The sequence below is a fragment of the Trachurus japonicus genome, chromosome 7, assembly GCF_045865225.1.
Source record: "Trachurus japonicus isolate A0001 chromosome 7, Traja_1.0".
Lineage (NCBI taxonomy): Eukaryota > Metazoa > Chordata > Actinopteri > Carangiformes > Carangidae > Trachurus > Trachurus japonicus.
The window spans coordinates 7,499,666-7,525,578 of NC_140913.1; the positions used below are offsets into that span (position 1 = coordinate 7,499,666).

Genomic DNA, 25,913 nt, shown 5'->3' on the forward strand with positions numbered 1-25,913 from the left:
TTTTTCGTTTTTCTTGTTTGTTTTATTTACTCACGGAGTTGAGCTAACATGTATGATCTGAATCTTGCGCATAGAGACACTTTAGGAGTAGATGAGTCTGTGATCCAGCAGCACTGTTTATTAAAGCAGAAGTGAGTGATCCGGTCGTTTTCGCTAATGCTGCGTTCCAGGCAGGCTTTTGAAATCATAAATTACAGCTTCAAGTCACAACTTACGACTTTGTAGCGTTCCAGGCAACCCACTCGTGTTTTTCCGACCTGTTTTACCGGTGAAAGTCACTATAACGGCCACTCGTAACTTCCGACCCGTGAAATCGTACCAGTACATCTTTTTGTACAGTCTATGTACCAGATCGAACTGGTACGACTTCACAGGTCGGAAAAAACGAGTTTCCTTGAACGCACCATAACAGTCCTCGTCCCTACGTCGCCACATTCACGGCGTCCCTTGGCTGCACTCACAGCCCTGCATGCCGTTCTCTCTCCTCATTGGATAGATGCCATACTGAAAAATCTCTTTAAAAAAAAACTACAAAGTTTGGTTTATTGTCAGTCCATTTTCTTTTGTGAATGTGAAATTTTCCTAAAAATAAAACAAGTTGTACAAAAAAAATTAAATCATTATCCAATTGGTTATCATCAAAATAAAGAAAAATGTCCTTTTCATGTAGATGTCTATCTGTACACCTTTAACCAGAGACGTTCTAATATCAGGTACGCAATGTTCCCTCTGTCCCAAGCTTCTCTCAGTTTGGGCAGCGACTTTCATCTCATCCACTTCCTGCTTTGTGTGGTGGATGCTGTCTTTTAGCTCCTGAATGTTTCTATTCATTGAGTCAAACACTCATTAGTGGAGTCCATGAGCATGCAAACAAACGTATTAAATGTGTCCATTTGATTGTCCAGCATCTCAGTGTAATGTGCCTTCTGCTGTGTGTTTCCTGACAGCGTCCATAGTAACCAGCTCCGTCTCTACGTCGGCGGCCATAGTAGAGGCTTCACTGTTGGTCTCACCTTTGTTTTTCCTCCCCTTGGACATGTCTGGCCAAACAATATCTTGGGGGTTCCAGTGAGTTGTGACTGTACGGGAGTACCGGTGCGATCCAGCGTGATGATAGTTAACCAATGGGCTGTGCCGACAAGCCAGTTATATGGGGGTACCCGCTGACCAGACCACATTATAACCATCAGCCCACCAGTATGGCCAGTCCAGTGGTTATTCCGCCCTCTGCATAGACAATACTCCAGCATTTATACCGAGGAGAGAAATATGTTCATATAATATATGGTTCAGAAGTTGAGATTCAGAGTGACATTAGCTAAGTCAATGACAGAGAACACAAGGAAGATAATGAGGCCAACTTACCTGATACTGGTGGCATTATGTTGGCATTACCAGTGTGTCATATCACGTCTGGAGAATCTCCGTTTTTTATTTTGCCTAAAAACAAAACCAATGAATACCATCTCAATCATGGTTTGATTGAATCATCTATTAAACCATAACACTTTCTTTGGCTGCACGCAGCTCTTACATAGTTACTTACGTAGTTTCCAGACAGCTATTATAGATCCCATTATCACTATAGGCACCAAAATGCTGACCACAATCACTGCCATATTTGAACTTTTCTCCTCTTCTCCACATTCAGTGTCACTTTCAGCTGTTCCTGGTTTTACCAGCTGACTTCCTGATCCACATCTGGAATAACAGAGACATTTTACAGGAAAATATACAGCAACTACAAAAATCTTGTGTCAGTATGTGAAGTGAAGTGTCACTCACTGTGTGTGTGGTCGACAAGAAGTAAATGTCCCATTAGAAAATGTTCCCTCACTGCAGAAAGAGCACTCAGTGTTTGAGAAGGCTGTTCCTGTACAAACACAAATAACACACATGTTGAAACTTGTTCATAATGTATGACAGGGTCACAGTGTTTGTTACATCATTACACTTCTTCAGACCTTCAGATACTCTGCAGATTAAAAACACTGATTATTTAGACATTTGAATAAGAAACTTAAATTGAAATATTCAATTGAACATCTTTTTGTTTCAGTTTCCAAAGTGACTGTTCACTCTTTAATATAGAACAAGATGAATTTTAATTCAGTATAAAGGACAAAGTTTCATCAACTTCATGAACAAACCAACTAGTGTTTACTGTACACAGCACTGATATTATCAACATGTTAAGTTATTTATGCTAGTTTGCCCCTATTTTTAATCCCTACTTTTAAACTTTTGACCTTTAGGAAATGTAACTGCTATTGGAAATGTATCTGGACTTTTTATTGCCTGTGTTAACCGCAAATGTGCAACACTTTGGGTTTGCTTTTGTTTCCATTCATGTTTTATTTCATAACTTTCTTCAGTTTTCTCTCTGTTTCTGCTCCACCCTGATGTGTCCCATCTGTGCCCAACCCTCCCTCCCTTTCTTGTGTGCATAAGTCCCTGCTAGTTCATCACTGTCGTCTTCCTGAATCTGTCCTGAACCGTGTTTCACTCTTTTACATTTTTGGATTTTCTGTTTGTTTGTTTTTTTCTCTGTGAGTGTCTTCCTGGTTGTTTTCTTGAATTTGGGTCATGGGTGTTCAGTTTATAATCATTTACCATTCTTTGCCTATTCAAGCGCATTAAGTGCACCAGCTGTAGCCCTCGTTTCATTTTCACTACTGTCAAATGTTTTCAGTGAGCTCAAACTAAGTAGACAAAACTGTATGATGGAGATGATTCTCCTGAGAGAAAGTTTGTTATTTGAATGCTTAATGAGTGACACTGTTTTGACAGATGAGCTGGTAAAATGCATTAGTTGATCAAACTACAGCACTAATACTAACTATGTTATACAGTTTTTGATATGCAGACTGTTGGAGTGGGTACAGCAAAATGAAACATTTGAGTGTGGGACTACAGATTGGACACATGGACAGTTTCACAGTTTATTTTCCTACCACTTAATGATATGCTTAACAACAGTTTTTAATTTACTGAGGACATGTTGAAAACAGAAACTCATTGTTTTATGAGTTACATGTGGACTGACTGAAAACCAGCTGTTATTGTGGTTGTATGTGCAGACTGACGGCGCTTTCACACCTACCCTGTTTGGTCTGGACTTTCTGACTTTCCAGATAGTTCAGACCAAAGTGACAGATGTGAAAGCTCCTATGTGTGTATGCACAAATGGCAAATAAAGATTAAGATTCTGACTTTGACAGCAAAAGCTCCCCTGGACCACGGTCCGGACTAAAGACCGAGGTCCAGCCTCGGGAGGTGGTCTCGGTCCGGACTATCCTGGACCAAGGTCCGCTGGTAGAATTATGACTACGACCAAAACAAACGTGAGACGCACGGTCATCCACAAGCCAATCACTGAGAATTAGAAGCAGATGCAGCCCTTGCGGGTAATGACGTAGGTAGATCCTTTGGTCCGATGTCATAATAGCAGTGTGAAAGCAAACTTTACTGGACTATATGTAAAGTTACTGGACTATATGGAAAAAAAAAGTCCGGACTTGGTCCGGACTATTAGGTGTGAAAGTGCCCTGAATCGTGCAGTAGTTTACACCAGATCCAAAGCTTCAGTGTATAGCAGTGATTATCAACTGGCGGCCCGCGGGCCAAACCCGGCCCGCCGAACCTTCCAATGCAGCCTGCGACTGAGTTCTAAAAATTTACCAGTATTATATTTCTCGGTCTCTGTTTGTGTGCGCCTGTAAGTCAATGCGCTGGGACACGGAGACACGCTCAAAGTCCCTGCACTGGGATTAGGAAACGCCGAGGTACCCAAAGCACCATGCATGAGAGCTGCCTGGGTGATTTTGGCCGCCGCCTTGGTTAAACCGGTGTGCATGGGGCGGGCCTTTCAGATGAAGCCTCTTTTGCGCACTCAAACCCATTCAGTGTAGACGCGCGTCATGCACACTCACAACCCAAAAACGATGCCACTCGATTGTTTTTTTGTGCACGTCCGTGGCGCACAGTTGCACGGACCTGCTTCTCCCTCCGGTGTCGTGTCCCAGTTCCCCCTCCTGTGTCTCTCCTACTGTTTCCCACTGAGCTCTGCCCGTGTGTGGAAAAAAGTCGCGAGATGTAGAATGTGTATTATAGAAGGCAAACACGCATTTCAGGACCACTGACTTGTTTCATCAGAACCGATTGTCAGCCTCCTTTCATATTTAGGCTGAAAATCACAGGGCAAGTCAGCAGTGTAAAGCTCCAGCATGTGGGACTGGGAGTATCTGAAAGTCCAGCTGTCAAGATTTTTCATTTTATATCATACTGACCAAAGATATGTATAAATGAAAATTATGAGATACATTCTGGGAATTTTATATGGGTCTGATATGACTCTCTCTTTCTCTCCTCCTCGCACACACAGGCACTTACACACACCAGCAGATGGGCAGGTCGCGTTGCGACGGTAACATGCTAATGCTAGCTAATGTGTTCAAATAGCTATCCGCCCCCCCCATCAGACCGTCCGACCGGGGGGGAGGATAGGCTACTGCTGAAGCCGAACGAGTACAAGTACTCGGATATCGGCTGCAGCCCTACAAACAATACGGCATCTACATTGATATCAGTTCACTCCGAGCAGTCTTTTGCCCCCTGGTTGCGCGCGCACCTAGTATTGTTTGTACACAAGAAACCCATCTATAGCTCTACACAAAATCCAGCCAGCATCAGCTCTGCTCATTTCAGCACTGACTGATCATGTGTATTATAGGTGAGTTTTAGCTACAGTAGTAGACATTCTGTTACCTGTCATTAGTTTGGCCACGAGTAACTAGAAAAACAGTGAACCAATCATCAAACTGAATCACAAACTTGGCTCATTGAATTGTTGTGGAGGCCTGAGAGGGAAGATTGTAAAACTATTTGAGATGGTTTTTACTTCTTAGAAGAAAAGAACCAACCTTTTTCTCTGATGTATTGTCCCGGAAGACATGTTGTGTGTTTCCTTGCTGCCAGACAGCTGTTCCCTTTAGTGTCTATACAGAAGTGTCCTTCCAGTGGTTCACAAACTGTATCTGATGTTGTTGTACATGAACTCTTTGTTCTCAGACCAGAACCTGTCAACACACAGAGGTTACATATGAAGATTCAAAACTTTGTTGTTGTTTTTTTGTGCAGAATAAAACCACGTGTTTTCAGAAAAAAAGTTGTCATCATGTGGAATGTCTCATGACTTGTGGTTTGTAAAAAGCCTGTTTTGATTGGTTTTGCTGTATTTCAGAAGACTGCTTCTCCATGTAACGAATCATTATCTATCATGATCAATGTCTATATGATCAATCTTACTCCAAATGAATCAAAGTTTTTGCATCTTCAAAGGTCTCTGTCAAATCAATCTTTACCAGTTGTCTCATGTCTCAAACTGAGGGTTCTGCAGTAATATTCTTACTTAATGATTTCAATCAAGTTTAGACACAAATTTTAACAAAGAATTAGGAAATATTACCTGAATTACAGTTTGTACAAGGAAAACATTGTTTAAGTCCAGTTGGTTGACTCACAAATGTTCCGTCAATACAGGGCAGACAGGAAGTACTTCTGAACTCTGTGCAGTCTGTTTTAACTCTACTTCCTGTTGAGAAGAAAACCAACAATTTAATTTCATATAATACATTTCTACTGCATGAAAGTGTAAATTTGAAGGTAAAAATTGTAAAATGGAAATTAAAAAATGCACACTTTTCACAGGTTTTTTACTGACATGATAGTAACATTATGTCATCAAGTTGGATCTTACCAGCTGGACACATTGGACAACATTCATTTCCTATCTGATACTCTGCTGGATGACATGTGAGTGTATTTCCTCGGAAGACTCTTATCATAAGTATCTGTGAAGAACAACAAAATAGTTTGTGTCAGTGAACTTTGACACAGGCCTTGTTGTGATCAGATCTCACTTCTCTGATTTACATGCAAAGGAAAAACAGTTTAATCTGCTATAGACAACACCCCTTTGACTTTGGCCCACTATAAACCAAGTATTTAGAGTAAAGCACTTTGAACCTTCACAAAAATGTTGCATGGACTGTTGGGGCTGTTCCCCAGAAACCTCTGCACTGATACTTACTGATGTCATGGAACAACAAAAGGAAACTGTGTTGTTCATCTGCATTCATCTTAATCAGTTCATATTATTATTGTTTATCAAAATCCACCATTATATTTCTGCTATAAAAGTGGGAGTTCCCCTTATCATCATTTACCCTTTAAAGGAGAATTCCAGTCATTTTTGACCCCTAAATCGTTGTCCTGATGGTCAACCAGTGTTGGGGGGAGCAAAAAACGCGACTAAAATTGATGCAGGCAAACCAGAGTTACACCATGGCTAGACGGCGATATTCGGAGATATTTTGGATATTACCACTGTACTGCTCGACCGCTTATTTTTGTAAAGAAATCATCACAACAAGGAAAAAGTGTTTGTTTCTGTGGTGGGGAGAGCAGGCTGTGTGAGGTGAGTGACTACATGCAACTTTTTAAACACTTCCTGTCAACAACACAAGCACAGATGTTCATAGTTCAGCTGATGTTACATTTCTGATTTTGTGCCATTATTATTGTATTAGTGAGAGAAGATTGGAGGAGGTGGCTTTCTGCAAAGGGCCACACGTCACATTAAAACCAGGCCTGCTGGTTTAAAGTGTAGAGAGAATATGGAGCTGCGATGTAGCTGCAAGCTGAATCTCACAGTGCACAACCCCCACACAGGGGTGTGAAACCTCTTTTTAAACACTTCCTGTCAACAACACAAGCACAGATGTTCACAGAGTTCAGCTGATGTTACATTTCGAACTTTGCGCTATTATTATTGTAATACTGAGAGAAGGTTGGAGGAGGTTGGGAGGAGGTGACTTTCTTCAAAGGGCCACGTGTCACATTAAAACCAGACCTTCTGGTTTAAGCACACTAACAATCGGCATCTGACCACAGTGGGAAAGTGGCCTTTAATTGGAGATAAGACAGATGACAGATAAGACTACACAAATACACACTTTGTAACATATATGATAATCCATCGATACACTGATTGACTATAAAAGGCTTTGTTGAAAACAAATGCACACAACCGGGAGAAGTGACCCCAACAAGAAGCCCGTCAAAATTTCTTAAATTTGTTAATTTAGACTAAATATATTTTTTTCTGGAAAAGCAATAGCCTACTTTATATTTTTGAAAAAATATAGCTTTTAATAAGCATTCTCTATATTCAACTTTTAATTACTTCACACAAGAGTCAATAAAATTAGAAATATAAAAACATGAACATTAGGGAGGAGTCTTGAACCTGTGGAGTAAAAATAGAGAGCCTAAGCGGAAGCAGGAAGTAACGGTCGCCGTGGGACCTCAACTTGGAAAAAGTCTCCATGTGAATGAACGGGAGTCAAAGTTTTATTTCGTGATCTGATTGAATTGTGCCATGAGAAAAAAATATGTCCTCTACCTGTTTAAAACATCACGTTTCATTAGGGATGGGAATCGAAAACCGGTTCCTCTTCGGAACCGGTTCCAACGTGGATCAATTCCTGGAATCGTGTGCCTGTCTGCTAACGATTCCGCTATCGATTCCGTTTGGTTCAGAAACTCGCGCATTTGGGTGCTTAGTGTGTTTAGTGTGTTTATATCCACATGTCACCGTTTGTTCTCACAAAATAAAGTTAGTGGCGTGTCTGCGTGGAGCGGAGCTGCTGACAGATGCAGCGGACAGTGATGTTTCCTCATCACTAAACCTGTGAGACACCCTCCGGTCCTCCCTCCCTCACGTCGTGAGGACAGGACAACGTCTCCTGAAAATGTCTATTCTTTGTGTTTTTCTCTCTTCATTTCCAACCACCTCGTTTCAGGTTTTGCTCGTAGCCACGTGAAATGGTGCGCTCTGTGTCTTTCTCTTGCGCGCGCTCTCTCTTTCGCTCGCTCACTCCGCATAAAAACGAACGTTATGAAAAAATAACTATGAGAAGAATACAGATGCATAAAAACCATGTAATGGAAACATTGTTAAATTCCTCCTGTGAGCACGGCTATGGTCTAATAGTGTTAACCTGTCCAGGCAGGTCAGTCCTGTCTACTTTTTTAATGTTAGAGGCATTAATGCAGTGTTTGTCAACCTTGGGGTCGGGACCCCATGTGGGGTCGCCTGGAATTCAAATGGGATCTCCTTAAATGTCTAGTAATTGTTTAAAAAATTAATTAAATATACTAATTATTTTTCTTTTTAAAATTATGATTAAAAACACCACAGACAATCTTAAACAACTATATTCTTTATACTTTCACTATTTTGAATATAAATCGAGATCAAATAAAATGCAGCATATATACAAATATCTGAGCTTGCGCATCTTGATTTAAGGGTCACCAGATATTTGTGATGTCAAAATGGGGTCATGAGCCAAAAAAGGTTGGGAACCACTGCATTAATGCAAACAAACCCATTTCTCTTTTATTCCCTCACCCAATGAGAATCGATAAGAGAATCGATAAGGAATCGAATCGATAAGCAATATCGATAATGGAATCGGAATCGCTAAATTCTTATCAATTCCCATCCCTACATTTCATGCCGAGAAATCAGCAGTTTGTTGTAAAACTATTGTAAAATAAAATTCAGAAGAATCCGTAATCAGAAAGACTACAAGTCGCGTAGGTGGCGTCCTTCCTTTCCCGTGTCAGTTGGTGACGTATTTTTAGTGGGACACCAGATGTGTAGTCCGTAGAGCAGTCTTCACACAAAATACATTCTTCTGTTGCCGTTTTACGATAAACTGCTGATTTCTTGGCATGAAACGCAATGTTTTAAATAGGTAGAGGTTATATTTTTTTCTCATGGCACAATTAATTCGGATCACAAAATAAAACTTTGACTCCCGTTCACTTACATGGAGACTTTTTCCAAGTTGAGGTCCCATGGTGATGTTACTTCCTGCTTCCGCTTAGGCTCTATATTGCTATTAGTGATAAAAGACAAAGAGTTAGAAAAGAAAAAGGGTTCCACAATCAGAGATGATGCAGAGGAGCAGCAGTGTGACATTTATTCTGTACAGTAAAAATAAGCTCCCTGTGATGATCAGCAATAAACTGCTTTACCAACAAAGTAGCAGCCGTCACAGGATTTCTACAAGACGTCATCTTGAATGGCACCTTTGTTGTTTTCTTGCTCTGAAGACACAACGTCACTGAGATCTGGGATGAGGTGAGTTTAAAAACCCAAAACAGGATAAGAACATCTGGAAACAGAAAGTAGATCATGTAAAATCAGCAGTGACCAGTAGATCACCTGGCCACAGTGGTCTGGTTACAGCTCTGCTGCTAACACATCTGCTTTTGTTTTGTTTTAACCCTATGGTACACTCAATGATGCCAGTGAGGAAAAAATGTTTGGAGTGTTTTTATTTCTTAAAATAGCATACATAAACTAGGGCTGACCCAAAAAAATCGAAGCTTCGAAGCTTCGTTCGTTGCCATGGTAATCGATCTTTAAGTCCGTGATCGATTGTTTTTTTTTTCTTCCTTTTTGACACCGGTTCTCATCGGCAATTGTTAGGCCTACATTAGAGTTTTTCTCAATTGCTAAAACACTAAACCCTGTTGTCTGAACCAAATTCTCAGTTGCCTGAACCCACTGATTGAATCAGTCACTCTTTTGACAAAACCATCAGCACTTTTCACCTGTTTAGACACATCTTACCAACATATTTTCATTATGATGCACCTATGTTGCATAATGCTGAGCACAGGTGGCAAAAGTCAAACACAAGTAAAGCACAAGTTTCACCGGTTGAACACAACAACTCAAAATTGATAACACTTGTGTCCAATGATGTGAGGGCACATATACTGTAAGCTAGTTCAGGACGAAGCTCTGTGGCCTGATCCAGTACAGAGAAATGATGCTGTGGCTGAGTTGTGCACTTCTCATTTCTATATTTTTGTACTTTATTTTTTACGTAGGCTTACTGTATACAAGTGCTAAATGCACAAGATTTCTGTTTGTTTGTTTTTGTACTATGTACAAGTGCTAAATGGACAGGTTTTTTGTTTTGCAAGAGGAGAAGATGAGAGACGACAGGGTGAAGGAAGAAAGGATGAGGGAGGGAGGGATGAACTGGGAAGAAAAAAGAAGAAGGAAGGAAAAGGGGATGAAATGGATGTGGAGAGGGAGGGAGGAGGGTGAAAGAAAGGGAAGGAGAGAAGTGCTACAGTGTAAATGCACAGGTTTTTTGTTTTGCAACATGCATTTAGCTACAGTGAATGATAAACATTTATTTCTACAGCTTCATGTGCTGAGCGTTGTGTTTTCTATTTTTCTATGTAGTGTTTAGTGGCTGCTCAGTAGTGTTTTTAATTTTGATTGACTTGGGGCATGATTTGACAACATAGTTCAGTTTTGGGCACAGATTGAACTGTTTTGAGGTGAAAGTTTGGTTTTGCAAGAAGAGTCTGAGGTTTTGTGAATGTAGCTTGAAAATTGGGGTTTGTGTTCACAGTTTAGAGAAAATGAGAGAAGCTTTCGAGAAATGTGTCTTAGCAATCGAGAAAAACTGTAAAATGAGTAGGTGACTTGGCATCCTGGAAACCTGCCTGATTTTGGAGATATGCAGTGTTTGTTTGCCATTACTTTCAATATTTCCGCTACTATCGCCCCTTCGATTATCAAAATATGATAATCGGGTCAGCCCTAACATAAACATAATCTAAAGATTTTTTTTAGAATTAAACATTTTTTAATTTTTTTTAGAATTTCTTTTTTTTTTGGGATTTGTTGCTTGTAGGCAACAATAACCGTGCGTACGTGAAAAAGCAAGGTTTTCTTTTCAATTTGATCATAATTTATTTCATAAACATACGTAAAATATTACAATAATCTAGTCCAAGAGTCAATTTCTTCAGATAAGATCGTTTTTTATTCGTTATTTGACACCATAAACACACTCTTGCCTCCTTCAGCTTTTATTTTGGTACTTCTGGTTACCGGCATTTTGAATTTGCATATTAGCTAAATATTTAGTTTCACCCGAAACATTTAATAGATTTAGATTTAGATTGAACATTTAGATTTAGATTTAGATTTAACATTTAGATTGAATATTTAGATTTAGATTTAGATTTAACATTGAGATTTAGATTTAGTATTTAGATTTAACATTTAGGTGCAACATTTAATATTTAGATTTAACTATTTAGTATATTTTTAAATTCACAAATATTGTTGTAAATGTGCTAAAAAAATCACGGTTTGATGCTAAATGTGACAAAATTTTCAGCACCCCATAGTATACAACAGGTAACAGTGTTGCTCAGTGCGCTGCGCACACATTTAAATAGAGATCCCGCTACTTTATGTCGGCTTTGCTTGTTTACATTTCACACAAGAAAACTCCTTGAAAAGGATTGATAAACTGCAATTAATTTAATTGTTTACATCCCTACTTGGCTCGGCATGCACTGAACACGTGTGATCACACAGCAGTGAGTGTCGGGCGAGAGAAGACACAAGGCGCTGCGTTCAAAGTTCCCTAGCCTTTGTAAATGGTATCGGTGCGTCACTTGTTAGTAGCTACTCGCCGATACCAATGCCAGCATTTTAGTGCCGTATCGGGCCCCCTACCGGTATCGGTACAACACTACCGTAACCGTAATCTCTTATAACAGGACTACATAAATGCGCACATCGTAACATTTACATGATAATTCATCAATCTACTGATTGATTATCAAAAGCTCACTGAAGAAATGAGGTGGAGGCAGGCTAACACTACCTATACACTTCTAGCGTTTGAGTTAAGCTAATTACGGGCGATACGGGCTCTCCCTCGTTACTGCACGCACAGTCGAAAGGATGGTGTCTATCTGCTTGTCATGGACTCGGGAGTGAGATATGACACAAAAAAAATGTTGGCGTATCCCTTTAAATGCACATAGAATGAGACTGAATTCATTCTGGAAAAAGTGTGGAAATTATAAGCAAATAAGACAGGCAATGTTCACTTTAATAGTAGACTATGGCCTAAAGAGTACAATATAGAGTGAAGTTTACTTTACTGCAACCAACATCATTTAGTCGAATTTAGTGAGTCGAATCTAACTTCTCCTGGAGCCCCGCCCATAATCAAGGCATTTTTTTGAATTTCCAGCTTAGAGCACGTCAGCCAAAATTGAGGGGTTATAGAGAGCCTAAGCGGAAGCAGGAAGTAACGCCCCCATGGGACCTCAACTCTGAAAAAGTCTCCATGTAAATGAACGGGACTGAAAGTTTTATTTCGTGATCTGATTGAATTATGCCATGAGAAAGAAATATGTCCTCTACCTGTTTAAAACATCACGTTTCATGCCGAGAAATCAGCCGTTTGTTGTAAAACTATTATATAATAAAATTCAGAAGAGTCTGTAACCAGAAAGACTACAGGTTGCGTAGGTGACGTCACCATGGCGACCACATGGTGCCTGTCACTACCCGATTTGCAACGCTACCCGATTTGTGACAAAACTGGTCTGCGCATGCGCAGGCCGGCCGCCATCTTGGACAGCTGCCTACGGCAACTCCACTTGGACAAACTTCATTTGGGCACTGCCCGATTTGCATACATGCTTAAAGTTCTGTGAATTTAAAATACGGTACTGTGAAAATGATTAAAAAATAAAATAAAATAAAAACCGCAGAGGTCCGTCATAAGACAGCCGCGGCAGACTCGTTTATTCAGTGAGTGTTGTGGTAGTTGTGATTGTTTGTGGTTGTCATGGTGATTAGGCCGGCGAGAAAAGACGACAGTAAACATTAAAAGTCTGCCTCTGTTCCTGTTTTCTGAGCATCAAGATCCAAACCACCACAACGAACCCTCAATTTACATTACTAATAAAGTATTTAAAAAAAAAAATAAAAAGATAAACCGTCTCTGGCGACGCACATAGGGCAGTGATCCTAAGTCAATTCAACTAAGTTTGTCCAAGTGGAGTTGCCGTACGTGGCTGTCACAAATCGGGTAGCGTTGCAAATCGGGTAGTGACAGTGCCCGATGTCAGTGCCCGATCCGCATAGACATATAAAGAGTAGACCCCGCATCGAACGCTGCGCCGCGAGAAATGCGGCCGCCATCTTGAACCGGTCGTTCTACTCAGTCGAGCAGCAGAAGTAACAGGATGCAGAGCACTGTGCAGCATATTATTTCTGTTCTAATCAGCAGAAAACCATCGAAAACAGCTGGCTCTGGGGATTACTTTTCACTAATAAGATTGAACATTACTATTGGTTGTATTTTGTGAATCGAATATTTATTTATTTATTCTCTCTCCTCCCTCTCTCTCTCTGACCTGATATGAATTGATTCTCTGGTTTATATATATTTTTATTTTCTCTAACATATAGCTTTTATCTCTATATATTTATTCATTACAGGAATGCTGCTCTCTGATCAATTGCTGCTCTCTACGGGCTGTTATTTCCATAGACATATATACATGGTTATTTCTGTATAATGAATGGTCGTCAAGTGTAACACACCGTTGCTAGGGACGCCGCTCTGATCAGCGCAGCACAGAACAGAGAAACTATGCAGGATATTTACCTTATGTTTCATTTTGACCTTCAGTAAAAAGCTTCGGACTAATAGTGATGTTAGATAAATGACTTGTAACCTGTTACAGAGAGAGTAGAGGCTCCTTCCACATCCTGGCTGAAAACCAAACCTGCTGATCAGATCAGAGCCTGTAGTCCGCCACACAAACACGCCCCATAAACCTATAATATCTTGTTTATGACAGATAAGACTACACACATTGTAACTATATGTGATAATCCATCGATCCAGTTATTGAATATAAAAGGCTTTGTTGAAAACAAATGGGAGGAGGCTCAGCAACACAGCGGAGAAGAGACCAGACAGGCAGAGATGTGCTAAATTATAACATTTATAAATCGATAAAAGTAGTATTTTGATCAAAATTATGTTTCAAATGAATTATTTCACTCGTACGCCGTGTAATAGGCGGGATCATATTCAGTAAGTTATTGATTAAATGCACTGACACTAGTGAAACTATCAATTGCACCTACCAAACAGATGCACTGAGTGGAGCGGTAGACCGGTCCAAGATGGCGGCCCCACCGCTCGTCAGCGCTGATAGGCCCAGCGTTCGATGCGGCGTCTACTCTTTATATGTCTATGCCCGATCCGTACCCGGAACACGATCCGTTCCAGCGCTTCTGCGCATGCGCCGTTTTACGGCATTAGCTTCAAAGCTATGCTAACTGATAGCCTAGCAGTAGAGCAGCTAAAAGTCCGCCGTAGCGTTGTTAAAACGTCACTTTATTAATTTTAAATATTTTTTCATGCGAGAAAGTCACAGTTTAGAGTCCTAATCTGTGGTCAGTTTATCCAACTGACGTCTGTTTGGAAGTTTGCTCCGGTTTTGGGAGAAGTGCAGAGCTAGCTGGGAGCAGAGCTGGGAGCATAGCTGGGAGTAGCCACCGGGAGCTAACGTTAGCTCGCTGCTCGGCTCATCTCAGAGGCAGCAGCCGGCCGGCTGAGGTGATTGACCGGTCACCCAGACGTCGTCATGCCGGTGGAGAAAGCGAGCAGATTAATTTATGGTCTCATTGATTAGTTTGTGTAAATGAAAAGTGAAGCTTCAGGAGGAGCTGGTCAGAGGAGCAGTGCTGACTTGCTGCTGTCTGTATGTGCAGAAATCACCACATTTACATCAATAAATAAATGTTTTACAATTAACTGATCGGTCTACATTACATTTAATTTAATCAGAAATAGAACAGAGGGGAATTCGTTGCGACGTGCTTGTGTTTTTCCTCATGGAACGTCTCTGTTTTCATCCATATCCGCGGTGTCTGCCGTAAACTAAAAGAAGGGGGGAGTGCGCATGCGCAGAAGCGTCCTTCCGGGTACGGATCGGGCACTGACACCCGATCCTTTCCCGTGTCAGTTGGTGACGTATTTTTTGTGGGACACCAGATCTGTAGTCCTAGAGCGGTTGTCACACAAAATACATTCTTCCGTTGCCGTTTTACGATAAACTGCTGGTTTCTCTCATAGACTGTAAAAAGAATGGACGTAGCACCCGTGACGTCACCCATTGGTTTGGGGGAGTCTGTTTTGTGCCGCTACTACGGGGGTTTGAGCCGCGCCATGTTGGATTCTACTTGCCATATTTGGAGCGGTGCGGCCGTTGGCCGGCCGAGAGCCCGCCCACTGGCCTCGTAGCAGCGGTCTCCGGACCTGTCACTCAACGGTTCTGCGCCCTAATTGGCCAGAACTTTAAACCTAATAATAGTAAAACGGTAGAGTTAAAAAAAAATTCACCCCCCTCAGAGTGTGTGCGGGGGTAGAAACTATCGGTTGAGACCAAAAAAATAAAATGTACCAGGCTGTAAATATGTTTTTTTAAGCTGTAAAATCGGCTATTTTAACATGGGGCTTGATTGGAGTTGCTCCCTTCTGGAGCCAGCCCCCAGCGACAGCCGGGGGGATTGCAGGTTTTTGAACGCGGAAGTGAGCTTCACTTCTCAGACCGACAACTGCCCCCTTGGTTTCTCTTCATGAAACGTGACGTTTTAAACAGGTAGAGGTCATTGGGATCACGAAATAAAACTTGACTCCCGTTCATTTACATACTTTTTCCGAGTTGAGGACCCATGGGGCCGTTACTTCCTGCTTCCGCATAACAAAGTCCAAGCTGTCTCTGGTAATAAACAGGAACTGGTTTGAACCAGTTTCAGCCAATGTTTTATTTGGAGAAAACAACTTGTGCACTGCAGGTTTTACAGTTTGCTCTGACAGACCAGTTGAACTATGTGAGAGCAAGTTTTACAACATTAGCATGAACATAAGCTGGAAGATAACGCATCTTATGTTTCTCCAAGAACATTTTTTTACTGACCTGCCAGAGTGAAAATGAAAATATACAGACCTGTCTTATCAGCGTTACAGTTGCTCTGACCTTGAAAAATTACAAGGGTAACTACAACAGACCGAGACAATAAGCTGGCCACTGTTCAACAACGGGGTGTCGTCTCGTCTCTCTCTCGCTAAGATTTAACTGTTTATAGGCTATATATTTAACCTTTCTTCATTATTATTTCTGTCAGAAGCAGTTGAACAGCTGCAGCCTCACACTGACTCCTGCTATGTAACTGAGATGACCAGAGAAGTCGAGAACAGACTAATAACAGACGGAAAAACTGAATCAGCCTCGCGTCACCATTCTGATTACTCTGAATTTTGTCTGCATTCTTCCGTCTTCTAGCGTATCCGAAAATCACCAAAGTAAAAACGTTCACCAACATAAAACGTATAAAATAGACAATAACTTGTAATACAATTAAATACAATAAAAGAAAATGTTTAACTTAATGGCTCGGGGATTTTCTACTTTCTTCTTTAAATTATATTCCTTAAATTAAAAAGTTTCACCGCATTTTATTAGCTAGGTGCTTTTATTTTGACGGAAAGGCTTGTCTTTCTCGCCCTGCTTCCGGCTGCTTACCAAAACAGGGATGGCCCCAGACTTTACAGTCTATGCCCCAGACCAGAGCGATTATCGCTCTGCCCCAGACTATACTGTACAGACCGTAGCCCTCGGGAGATAGGGGTAAGAGTAGACGTGGCAATTTTAACCAACGAATAAAGAAAGAAAGAAGTGTGCTGCGCAGTTTTATGAACAGAAGCATCGGGAGTTTTCATCTGCGCTATAAAAACATACCGAGATCAGTTCTTTATCCTGTAGTTTAACAAATTAAGGTGTGTGAATAAAACGACATACCATCGCTTATCTGAGACATCGCCCCGCACTTCCTTCGTCACGAGTGCACTTCACATGTCCTCGGAAATATGAGATTCACTGCGTAAGTTTTGAGAAGGAGTAGCCAGGTGTTGTTAAAAACCGTAAAAGGTGCTGATTTCTAGACACAGTGAGGCAGGGGACATCCACTCCAACCCAGCTGCTTTAGTCCAGTGTGTTAATGGAGCTGGTCTGTAGGAAATAAAACACATGGTGGGGTACCTAAATTAGCTACATTATACAGTATGCTGCTTAATTGACAGATAGCATAATATCTCAAATTAACAAGTGTAACATTATGAACAACCTCAAGAACAACACTTGACTTTTCTATCATCAAAAGGAACTCACACATACACCAGATACTGCAGGCTGGCCAAAGGGCTTATTCAGGCACATGTGACTTTATATAGGCTCTATGGGCTGACTCTGACAGCTCCTCCTCCAGTGGTAGAGGTAGATACACCTCTTTTCATTGTCATGAACCACTAAGTTTAATCAGCAATAAACAGTCAGATCAAGTTTATTAGGATCAAGTGCAAAGTGCTGTGTCATAAAGAAGAAATCAGTGACACGTGGCCAGGGTACAACTCTGTAAGAGCAAAGTAAAATAAGTCACTGTTCTAATACATCTAGTGGAGGAGCAAGTATTTAATAGCCTACTGTTATTCCCCGTTTGTCCTGGGGCTCCATAACACAAATAAACGGAGAGAGCAAGGTGTAAAAATAAATAAATAAACAATTCATTTATGGTTACAAGTAGCCTAAATGAACCACAGCACAATCATGTGTGCAAAAAAGGAAGCATATCTTCAGAGTGAGTCACAGCCAAAACTATCTCCACACCTAGTCCCTAAACAAAAGATACAAACTAAAAGATAAGAACGAAACCTAACTCATTAAAAAAAAGACGAAGTGGTCTGCCTGACCCTGTCCCAACAGAGCTTTTTCCGGACTGTAGCGCTCCCTATGAGTTCAGGGTTAGGGGGTCTATAAACCCTCCAGACTTATGAGTTACGCCCACTTATTTCTTAAAGGTGTATGCCACTCTTTTTAATAAGTAGCTACTGCAATGCAAAAACAATGAAAAAAAAAAAGTGTATGAAGAAAATTTTCCTTGGAACAAATCATAATGAATACAGAGTATAACTAACTGTTGGCATATCAAAAACATGATATTTCTTTCAAATTATAGTTTTATCATAACATCAAACTCACACAACGTATGCAAGAGTACCCATGAGTAGAGGTTTATGTACACCACGGATTGTACACCTACAATTCTTCTCGGTAGGAGCAACAAAGCTGTGCATGAATATCTGCATGTACATTCTTAAAATAAGAGGTCTTTTCCTAAGCTATTTAAAAACTGTTTATGTAGGTATAGCTTCCAGTCCCCGATGATTGGTCCTCCATATGCTTCACCAAACCAAAATGAAGTGCTTCTATGTGAGATAAAATATCCAGCATTTTTGAACTCCCTGTCCCACAATCTCTTCTAATTTTTACCGTCTTTTCAGATTTGGTTTTGGTTAAAAATTGCTGTTTTTTTCCACAATCTGGGCCTTATTTCTAGCATAAAATACAATCATTTACTCACCCAGATAACTTTGGTGTCATTACAAGTCGTTCTGACGAAATTAGATCCAGCCGAGAGCCATGTAGGCCTATATCCATATAATGCGAGTACACGGGGCAGCGCAATGCAGCCTCTAATTAACACATTATCTGCCACGAAACTCGTTCATTTCACCAATATTTTGGTAAGATACAGTACGCTAGTGCTATTCCCCTCAGAGTCCAGGCTGACCTGTTATCAACATCCGGGGTCTGTAGGTTGACCTACTGACCTCTGACCTGGATGATGTCATCTCTGAGCGCAGTGAGGCTCATTCTGATAATAATGATTCCGCTTCGGCATTTTTTCCTACAGCTGGGTCAGAGCCAGCCCTAGCCAGTTTGGTGCCCTAGGCATGATATTAGCTGGTGCCCCTAGAAAAAAAGATATTTCAAAATGCATCTGAAACAAGGAGTAAATGTGATCATTGACTGTTACATCATCATATTAGTAAAATATATATTGTTAAAGCTGCTGATAGTGAAACCCATGCAGGCAATAGTTAGGCAATATAAGTTGCACCGATCATTTGTAAAACAGAACAATGAAATTCATTATGCACATTTTTATGATCCCTCTCTGCCTGACAAATAACTTCTCATGTCTCTAACTATTCTTTGGTGTTGATGAGGAAACATTTTTATGTAATGCTGTTTCATGGAGCTTATTACAAAACTGATTTATGTTTGTATAATCATAATGTACTTTCAATTGATCATTTATTGCATATTACTTTGTTTACCTATAGCCTATGGAAATTCAATCAATCAATCAATATAAACTTTATTGTCCATAACCATATTGTCCACATAACAGTACATCTAAATAACATCACAATTTTTTAATTAATTCCTGAGTACAGTTCGTACAGACCAGATATTGCACAGCCCATTGTTGCCTTGATTGCAACCAGAGCTGATTTGGCTGTTCAGCCAATGCTAACTAGCGAGCTGGTCTCCTGTAATGTCTTCACTATGTTAAGACGTTTAAAAACATTAAAAACAAACAAATGCAGCAGAGGCACTGTGTCCGTGTCGCCGCTGAGCAGCGCCACTGGAAGTTGTCGATTATTAAATAAATATAGGTAAATGTGTTATCACTGTACCAGGGCCAGAACTTAAAGGGATAGTTCACCCTAGAATGATATTTCGCTCATTATCTACTCACCCTCATGTTGACTAAGGGCTGGAAGAAGTTTCAGATTCCTCCGTGGCTTCTCTGAGTTACAGGGGGTCTCGGCATAGCAGTGCATGTCCATATAACGGTTGCAAAGGGACACCGGAGCTCTTCGTAGAAAAACACACACAAAAAAACATCCAAATACCTCCATGATGCTCGTATGTAATGTCCGTCTTGTGCTGAAGCCCCAAATTGCGTAATTGTCCCGAAAAAAATTAAATAAGTCTATATTTTAAGCTTGTTTGTAGCGGAAGCTTCTCGAAGCTCCTCTTCCTGGTCCGTCCAAATCTCGCGTGATTCGCAGTAACCGCACTGACGCATGCTGACGCCGGCGCAAATCACGCGAGATTTGGACGGACCAGGAAGAGGAGCTTCGAGAAGCTTCCGCTACAAACAAGCTTAAAATATAGACTTATTTAATTTTTTTCGGGACAATTACGCAATTTGGGGCTTCAGCACAAGACGGACATTACATACGAGCATCATGGAGGTATTTGGATGTTTTTTTGTGTGTGTTTTTTTACGAAGAGCTCCGGTGTCCCTTTGCAACCGTTATATGGACATGCACTGCTATGCCGAGACCCCCTGTAACTCAGAGAAGCCACGGAGGAATCTGAAACTTCTTCCAGCCCTTAGTCAACATGAGGGTGAGTAGATAATGAGCGAAATATCATTCTAGGGTGAACTACCCCTTTAAAGGAGTGCAGGCATTTAGAATAGAAAATAACAGTAATAGAAACAGCCAATCATCTCACTGAAAGTCTCCTCTCATTTATCTAATTAAGACTCGATTGAGCACTAGCAATTCATTACGCCGGGGACACACCGGACGCGCCGTGCCATGAAGATCGTATTGACTTGTAAACTCGCCACAATGAGCCGGGCAGCGCAATCTCGGTGTGAACACAGCATTCCTGTTTACATCAGACGCACATTGCAGTGCCGGTCGACAAGCGCTTCTGCCCCTCAGCTGTGTGTTGTGTGTTTGCGTGTTCATCTCTCGCGCTCTGTTTGGATTAATAAACACAAATAGGCTACAAATGTACACACGTTGGCCTCATGTATTTGTCAATCGCGGTGTTTTATTTTGAAAATTTACCGGATTCTTTCATGTTTCTTTGTGTGACTTCCTGCCAAGATTGATGCGATCGCTCGCGGCTCGTGCACAAAATAGACCAGATGCCGAAACGATCGCTAACATGGACGCCGAAATGAAAATGCCAATGCTTTGCGGCGTTTCCACTTCCGGTGTGGCCCCGGTGAGTCATTGTTTGCCACTGTAGTGAGTTGTACTCATAGCTGAGGTCATTCAACCAAGTTTGACATTATTATCTTTTAGACTTTAAGACATTTGGACTTTGGATAAATGATCCAGCTGAGAATATTACTATGTGCATGACACGCAACCTGAACAGCTTTTTTTTTTTGAACAGCTTGTAGTAGTTATTTCTTGTTAACACAGTTCAACATGAAACTTTCTGTTTTCGGTTCATCACACACAAAGGAGAACTGTAAAGAATCACATCAAAGTTGTGTGTTTGTGACAGCCAGGACATGCTGGATGACTCCCCGCTGAGGAAGCCCTGTTATCTAAAGTTCACTTATCAGCCATAAAAAACTTTCTGATAAAGAAAACAAAGGAGGCACAAATAATAAATACCTATCCTGCAGCTCATAAAACATAAGCAAGCGAAAACAAAAAGGGTGTACCATTTGAGAATGAGATGTTGAACTTGCTCAGTATGGTGGTTTCCCTATTCTGTTCCACTTACCGTTTGACGGAAAATCATAGGAACTCCTTAGACTTCCTGTTTTTTTGTATTTTAAAATGAAAGATCCCAGACATTTTGAAACAGAAACAATTTGTCTCTCCCGGTTTTAGCAAACATACTACTGTAACAAAGCAGATGTTTCCCCCCCCCATCAAGAAGTTTAAACACGGGGTGCCTAGTGGCGCAGGAGGTTAAGCTGATCTTAACAGTCCTTGCTGCAGGCGGCCCCAGTTTGAATCCCGCATCAGGCAGCCCTTTCCTGCATGTCATTTCTCCTCTCTCTGCCTCCCCATTTCCTATCTCTCAATAAAGGCATGAAATAGCCCCAAAAAATAATTTAAAAAAAAGTTTAAACCCATCCATCCATGCATTTTCTTCTCCCACTTTGGACAAAGAGGAATTTTCATGCCGCACCATAAGGGGGGTGGGGGGCTTGTACCGGAAGACAGCAGCCGACAGATTTTGTGGCGTTGCGTTATAATTCAATAATCATTATGAATGAGGGGGTGAGTACAGTATGGTGCTTAGTGTTTACATCCAGTCTGTCCCTACAAATTAAAGTTTGTGACATGTCTGTTTGGAGCAGCTGCTGACAGTGACAGTTTCCTCATCATTAAACCTGGGCCACCATCCGATCCTCTCTCGCTCTTGGCTTTTATTTCTAGAACATCTCACAGCAAATCTCGCTCATTTTGTGCAGCCACTGGGAGCTGCTACTACAACAAGGCTAAAAGCAAAGATCAAATACATTTTTTCCAAACAACTTTTTCATGTGGTGGCTTCAGGACACTTGGGTCAGTACGGACGAGCGGTATGGAGGTATCTGGATGTTTCATAGTGCCATTATATGCCACTATATGAAAATCCGTTGCCAGCTGGACCCCCCCCTGGAACTCCAAAAGCGTTTTGATAACTCTGAAAATTCTCCAAACCCTTCCTTGGCATGACGGAGAGTAGAAAATTGGTGAATTATTGATTTTGGGTGAAGTATCCCTTTAAGAGAAGGCTCTCAGTCAGCAGTAACAGCAGCTTCCTCTTTGCCCCAACAGTGTGGAACAATATGCTTCACTGCTGACACTGCACCAATCTGTCTGATCGTCTGTCAAAAACTGTGGTGAAATATGAACTGTTGTGTTTACATTTCATTATCTGACTAAAATTGCGTTCGAATGCATTCAACTCTAAGAGGAGTTCGTTCAGAATCAGCTCCTTATTGCAGATTGACTAACGTGACGTACGTCTCATTGTAAAGCTCAGTGTCCATGGACTTCAATGAGGCTGCAGAATTTATTTTTTTACTGGAGCAAAACTAGACGTCATTGGATAAATGTCATGATTTTGTTTCTCCCATGGAGTGAATGGAGCAGTGGGTGGGCCTGGACGCTTGGCTTCTGCATGATGATTGGAGGATCTGTCTAAAACCTGGATGCCTTTTTGACTGACAGCTATTTTGAAACATATGGCTGCATTGGAGGATTTTCAAGTTCAGGCCCACTGCAGAAGTGAACCTGAGAACAATCACAGGCAAAAAAAGAGAACTGAGACTTTCAGGTGGGAATTGAAAACTGTTCTCTTGTGTTATATTACACTGGTATCATGTGAGAAAGTTTCGCTCTTCAGGGAACATGAGATAACGATGACCAGGCCACTATTACAGTATACACATTGGGCCTCATTCACGAACAAGTTTTTACAAAGATTGTGGCATTCATCAATGTTTTATTATCCTGGATTTGTTCTTAGCTAAGAACAAAATCTATGCACACTCAGGAGCATACTTATGCACATTTGAGAGCTGACACTTCTGCAAACTATCTGATTATAGCATTTTCTTCTGTTCTGCAGTTGTATAATATTATTTGATTTAGATTAGAAAAATCTGACATTCCCCCTCTCTCTGCCTCCCCCTTTCCTGTCTATCTCACTATGTGCTATCAAATAAAGGCAAAAAAAAGCCAAAAATATATACTTTAAAAAAAAAAGAATGTGCATCCTTAACGGCGACGGGTGCGTCCTCTCCAGCATCTGATAAATGTTTTCCACTGACCAAATATCAAGGAGGCAGCGTGTCTATCTGTGCTCCATGTTGACCCACGGCTCATTGTTGATAATTTACACATTTTCTGACAACAACGGAAGCCTGTTGAATCCAAAAAGGCGCTTGGATTTTGCATTTGGTTCGGGAAAGGTTCGGTTTGCATTCACACCGTACGCAAATCGCACCAGGGTTCGTTTCGGACTCTGGTGCAGATCAAACAAGTGAACCAAGTCCCAGCTGCAGAGGTGGTCTCGGTCCACTTGTTTGATCCGCACCAGAGTCCGGTAGTTAGTGTCACACTATTGTTCTTCCTCTCCGCCATTTTCTTTATACTTATTGTGCTGAAAGCATTCACACTATTGTTCTTCTGTTTGGCCATTTTCTTTATTAGGGTCCGGGACACTATTGTATTCCTAGGAATTCTTCTTCTTCTTCTTCTTCTTCTTCTTCTTCTTCTTCTTCTTCTTCTTCTTCTTTCTTCTTCCAAGGAAGTCATACTTCCCATGGGTGAAAACTCACCAAACTTCACAGAAACATCCAACCCCATGCCAGATTCACTCAACTCCAAGGACATGTGCCCCCCCCCTCCTAGGGGGGGCACAATAAGCGTTTAAATTTAAAAACTTTAAAAATTCCTACCAAACCAACGGTAGATGCTACAGTTTTGAAACTTCACCACAATGTAGCCTCAATACTGCTGAAACTTTTGTCCACTTAAACTTATTACAAATTATGAAGTCCATCACTCTGTTTTTTTCAATAACTGTAAAACTTTTAAAATGTATCTCCTGCCACAATTTTTGCTCAATTGACACCAAACTTGCTACAGAGCATCTCCAGACCGTCCTCCACAAAACTTGTTTCTCGGATTTTTGCAATTTATGTATTATCAGATTTTTGTTTAGATGACTGAATTTCTGAAATTTTGACCATTTCATCACAACAGCTGCCCGGGCACTGACTCACCTGAGTGGATAAATTAAGCTACACAGCAGGTCTCACTACCAGCCAATTAGCTCAGCGAGTTAGGAGCTGGTTCTTGGTGTCAGAGGCTGTGGGTTCGAGACAGCAAGGGTGATGATGATGATGATGACAGATCAAAATGTCAGTTGTCCTCAACATGAAACACAAGACAATTGTCCTAATGGTGGCATCACAGCAAGCCTCTAAATTTAAAAATCCAAATAGCTTGGACAGGACCATGTGCGAAGGCTCCTAACATCTTAGACTCATAGTAGATGTTTGACAAATACATATCATTATTTTACCTCAAAAACTGATTTTTCTTTTTACTATGGTTTCAAATCTGCCTACACGACAGTGAATGGCTCACTCAATTTGTGAAGCCACTGTTGAAAGCCACTTGTCAATTAGCTCAGTGCAATAGACAATGGTCTTTGGTTCCCAAGGTTGTGGGTTCAATCCTCAACTGATGCCAATTGAACATTATAAGGTCAACTGTCTTGTCTTCCTATTCTCCTGTTTTTTGCTCAGAATTGCCTAAATTTGCCCAAAAGTAGCCCGGACCCGACCCATCGCTGCGCAGCAGCTATAATTAGGGTCCGGGCAGCGCAGCTGCCAGGACACTATTGTATTCCTAGGAATTCTTCTTCTTCTTCTTCTTCTTCTTCTTCTTCTTCTTCTTCTTCTTCTTCTTCTTCTTCTTCTTCTTCTTCTTCTTCTTCTTCTTCTTCTTCTTCTTCTTCTTCTTCTTCTTCTTCTTCTTCTTCTTCTTCTTCTTCTTCTTCTTCTTCTTCTTCTTCTTCCAAGGAAGTCATACTTCCCATGGGTGAAAACTCACCAAACTTCACAGAAACATCCGACCCCATGCCAGATTCACTCAACTCCAAGGACATGTGCCCCCCCCCTCCTAGGGGGGGCACAATAAGCGTTTAAATTTAAAAACTTTAAAAATTCCTACCAAACCAACGGTAGATGCTACAGTTTTGAAACTTCACCACAATGTAGCCTCAATACTGTTGAAACTTTTGTCCACTTAAACTCATTACAAATTATGAAGTCCATCACTCTGTTTTTTTCAATAACTGTAAAACTTTTAAAATGTATCTCCTCCCACAATTTTTGCTCAATTGACACCAAACTTGCTACAGAGCATCTCCAGACCGTCCTCCACAAAACTTGTTTCTCGGATTTTTGATTAAGCAAAAATTGAGCCTACAGTGCATGAAAACGTTTGACTGTAAACACTACTGTAAACATATACCATCAAATTCTTGATAAATACATTTTCAATCTTCCTGAAAAAAAATGACAATATTCTGGATTCATGGTTGATGAAGTTTGGCTAATATCAGAATTTTATCTCAAAAACTGAATTTTTGAGAACATTTTGAATTCTGCTCTCATGGGAACAACTGCAGTCAATGTGAGAGTGGAATTTATAAACATCATATTTTCTCTTATAAAGCAAAACACTTATCATTAAAAACAAATCACCAACATTTCCATGCTGTCAAGATGCAATTTATGTATTATC

General features: G+C 40.8%; 1 protein-coding gene across 1 annotated transcript; it reads right to left on the reverse strand.

Moving 5' to 3' along the window:
- Positions 1-1,523: 1,523 nt before the first annotated feature.
- Positions 1,524-17,000, reverse strand: LOC146984115 (tumor necrosis factor receptor superfamily member 14-like). Its single transcript, XM_085780992.1, has 7 exons — positions 16,792-17,000; positions 9,109-9,248; positions 5,759-5,852; positions 5,468-5,593; positions 4,923-5,078; positions 1,786-1,873; positions 1,524-1,701 (listed from the first exon to the last, which is right to left on the reverse strand). Exons 1-7 carry the CDS (start codon positions 16,808-16,810, stop codon positions 1,539-1,541), a joined length of 786 nt encoding a protein of 261 aa, XP_085637118.1. The 5' UTR covers positions 16,811-17,000; the 3' UTR covers positions 1,524-1,538.
- Positions 17,001-25,913: the final 8,913 nt, after the last annotated feature.

Excerpts from the sequence above, each read along its gene's own strand:
- LOC146984115 (XM_085780992.1), bottom strand. Across the intron at positions 5,853-9,108 it reads TGACGGCTGCTACTTTGTTG|ATACTTATGATAAGAGTCTT; the intron begins GTAAAGCAGTTT and ends TGTTCTTCACAG. Across the intron at positions 5,079-5,467 it reads TTGTACAAACTGTAATTCAG|GTTCTGGTCTGAGAACAAAG; the intron begins GTAATATTTCCT and ends GTGTGTTGACAG.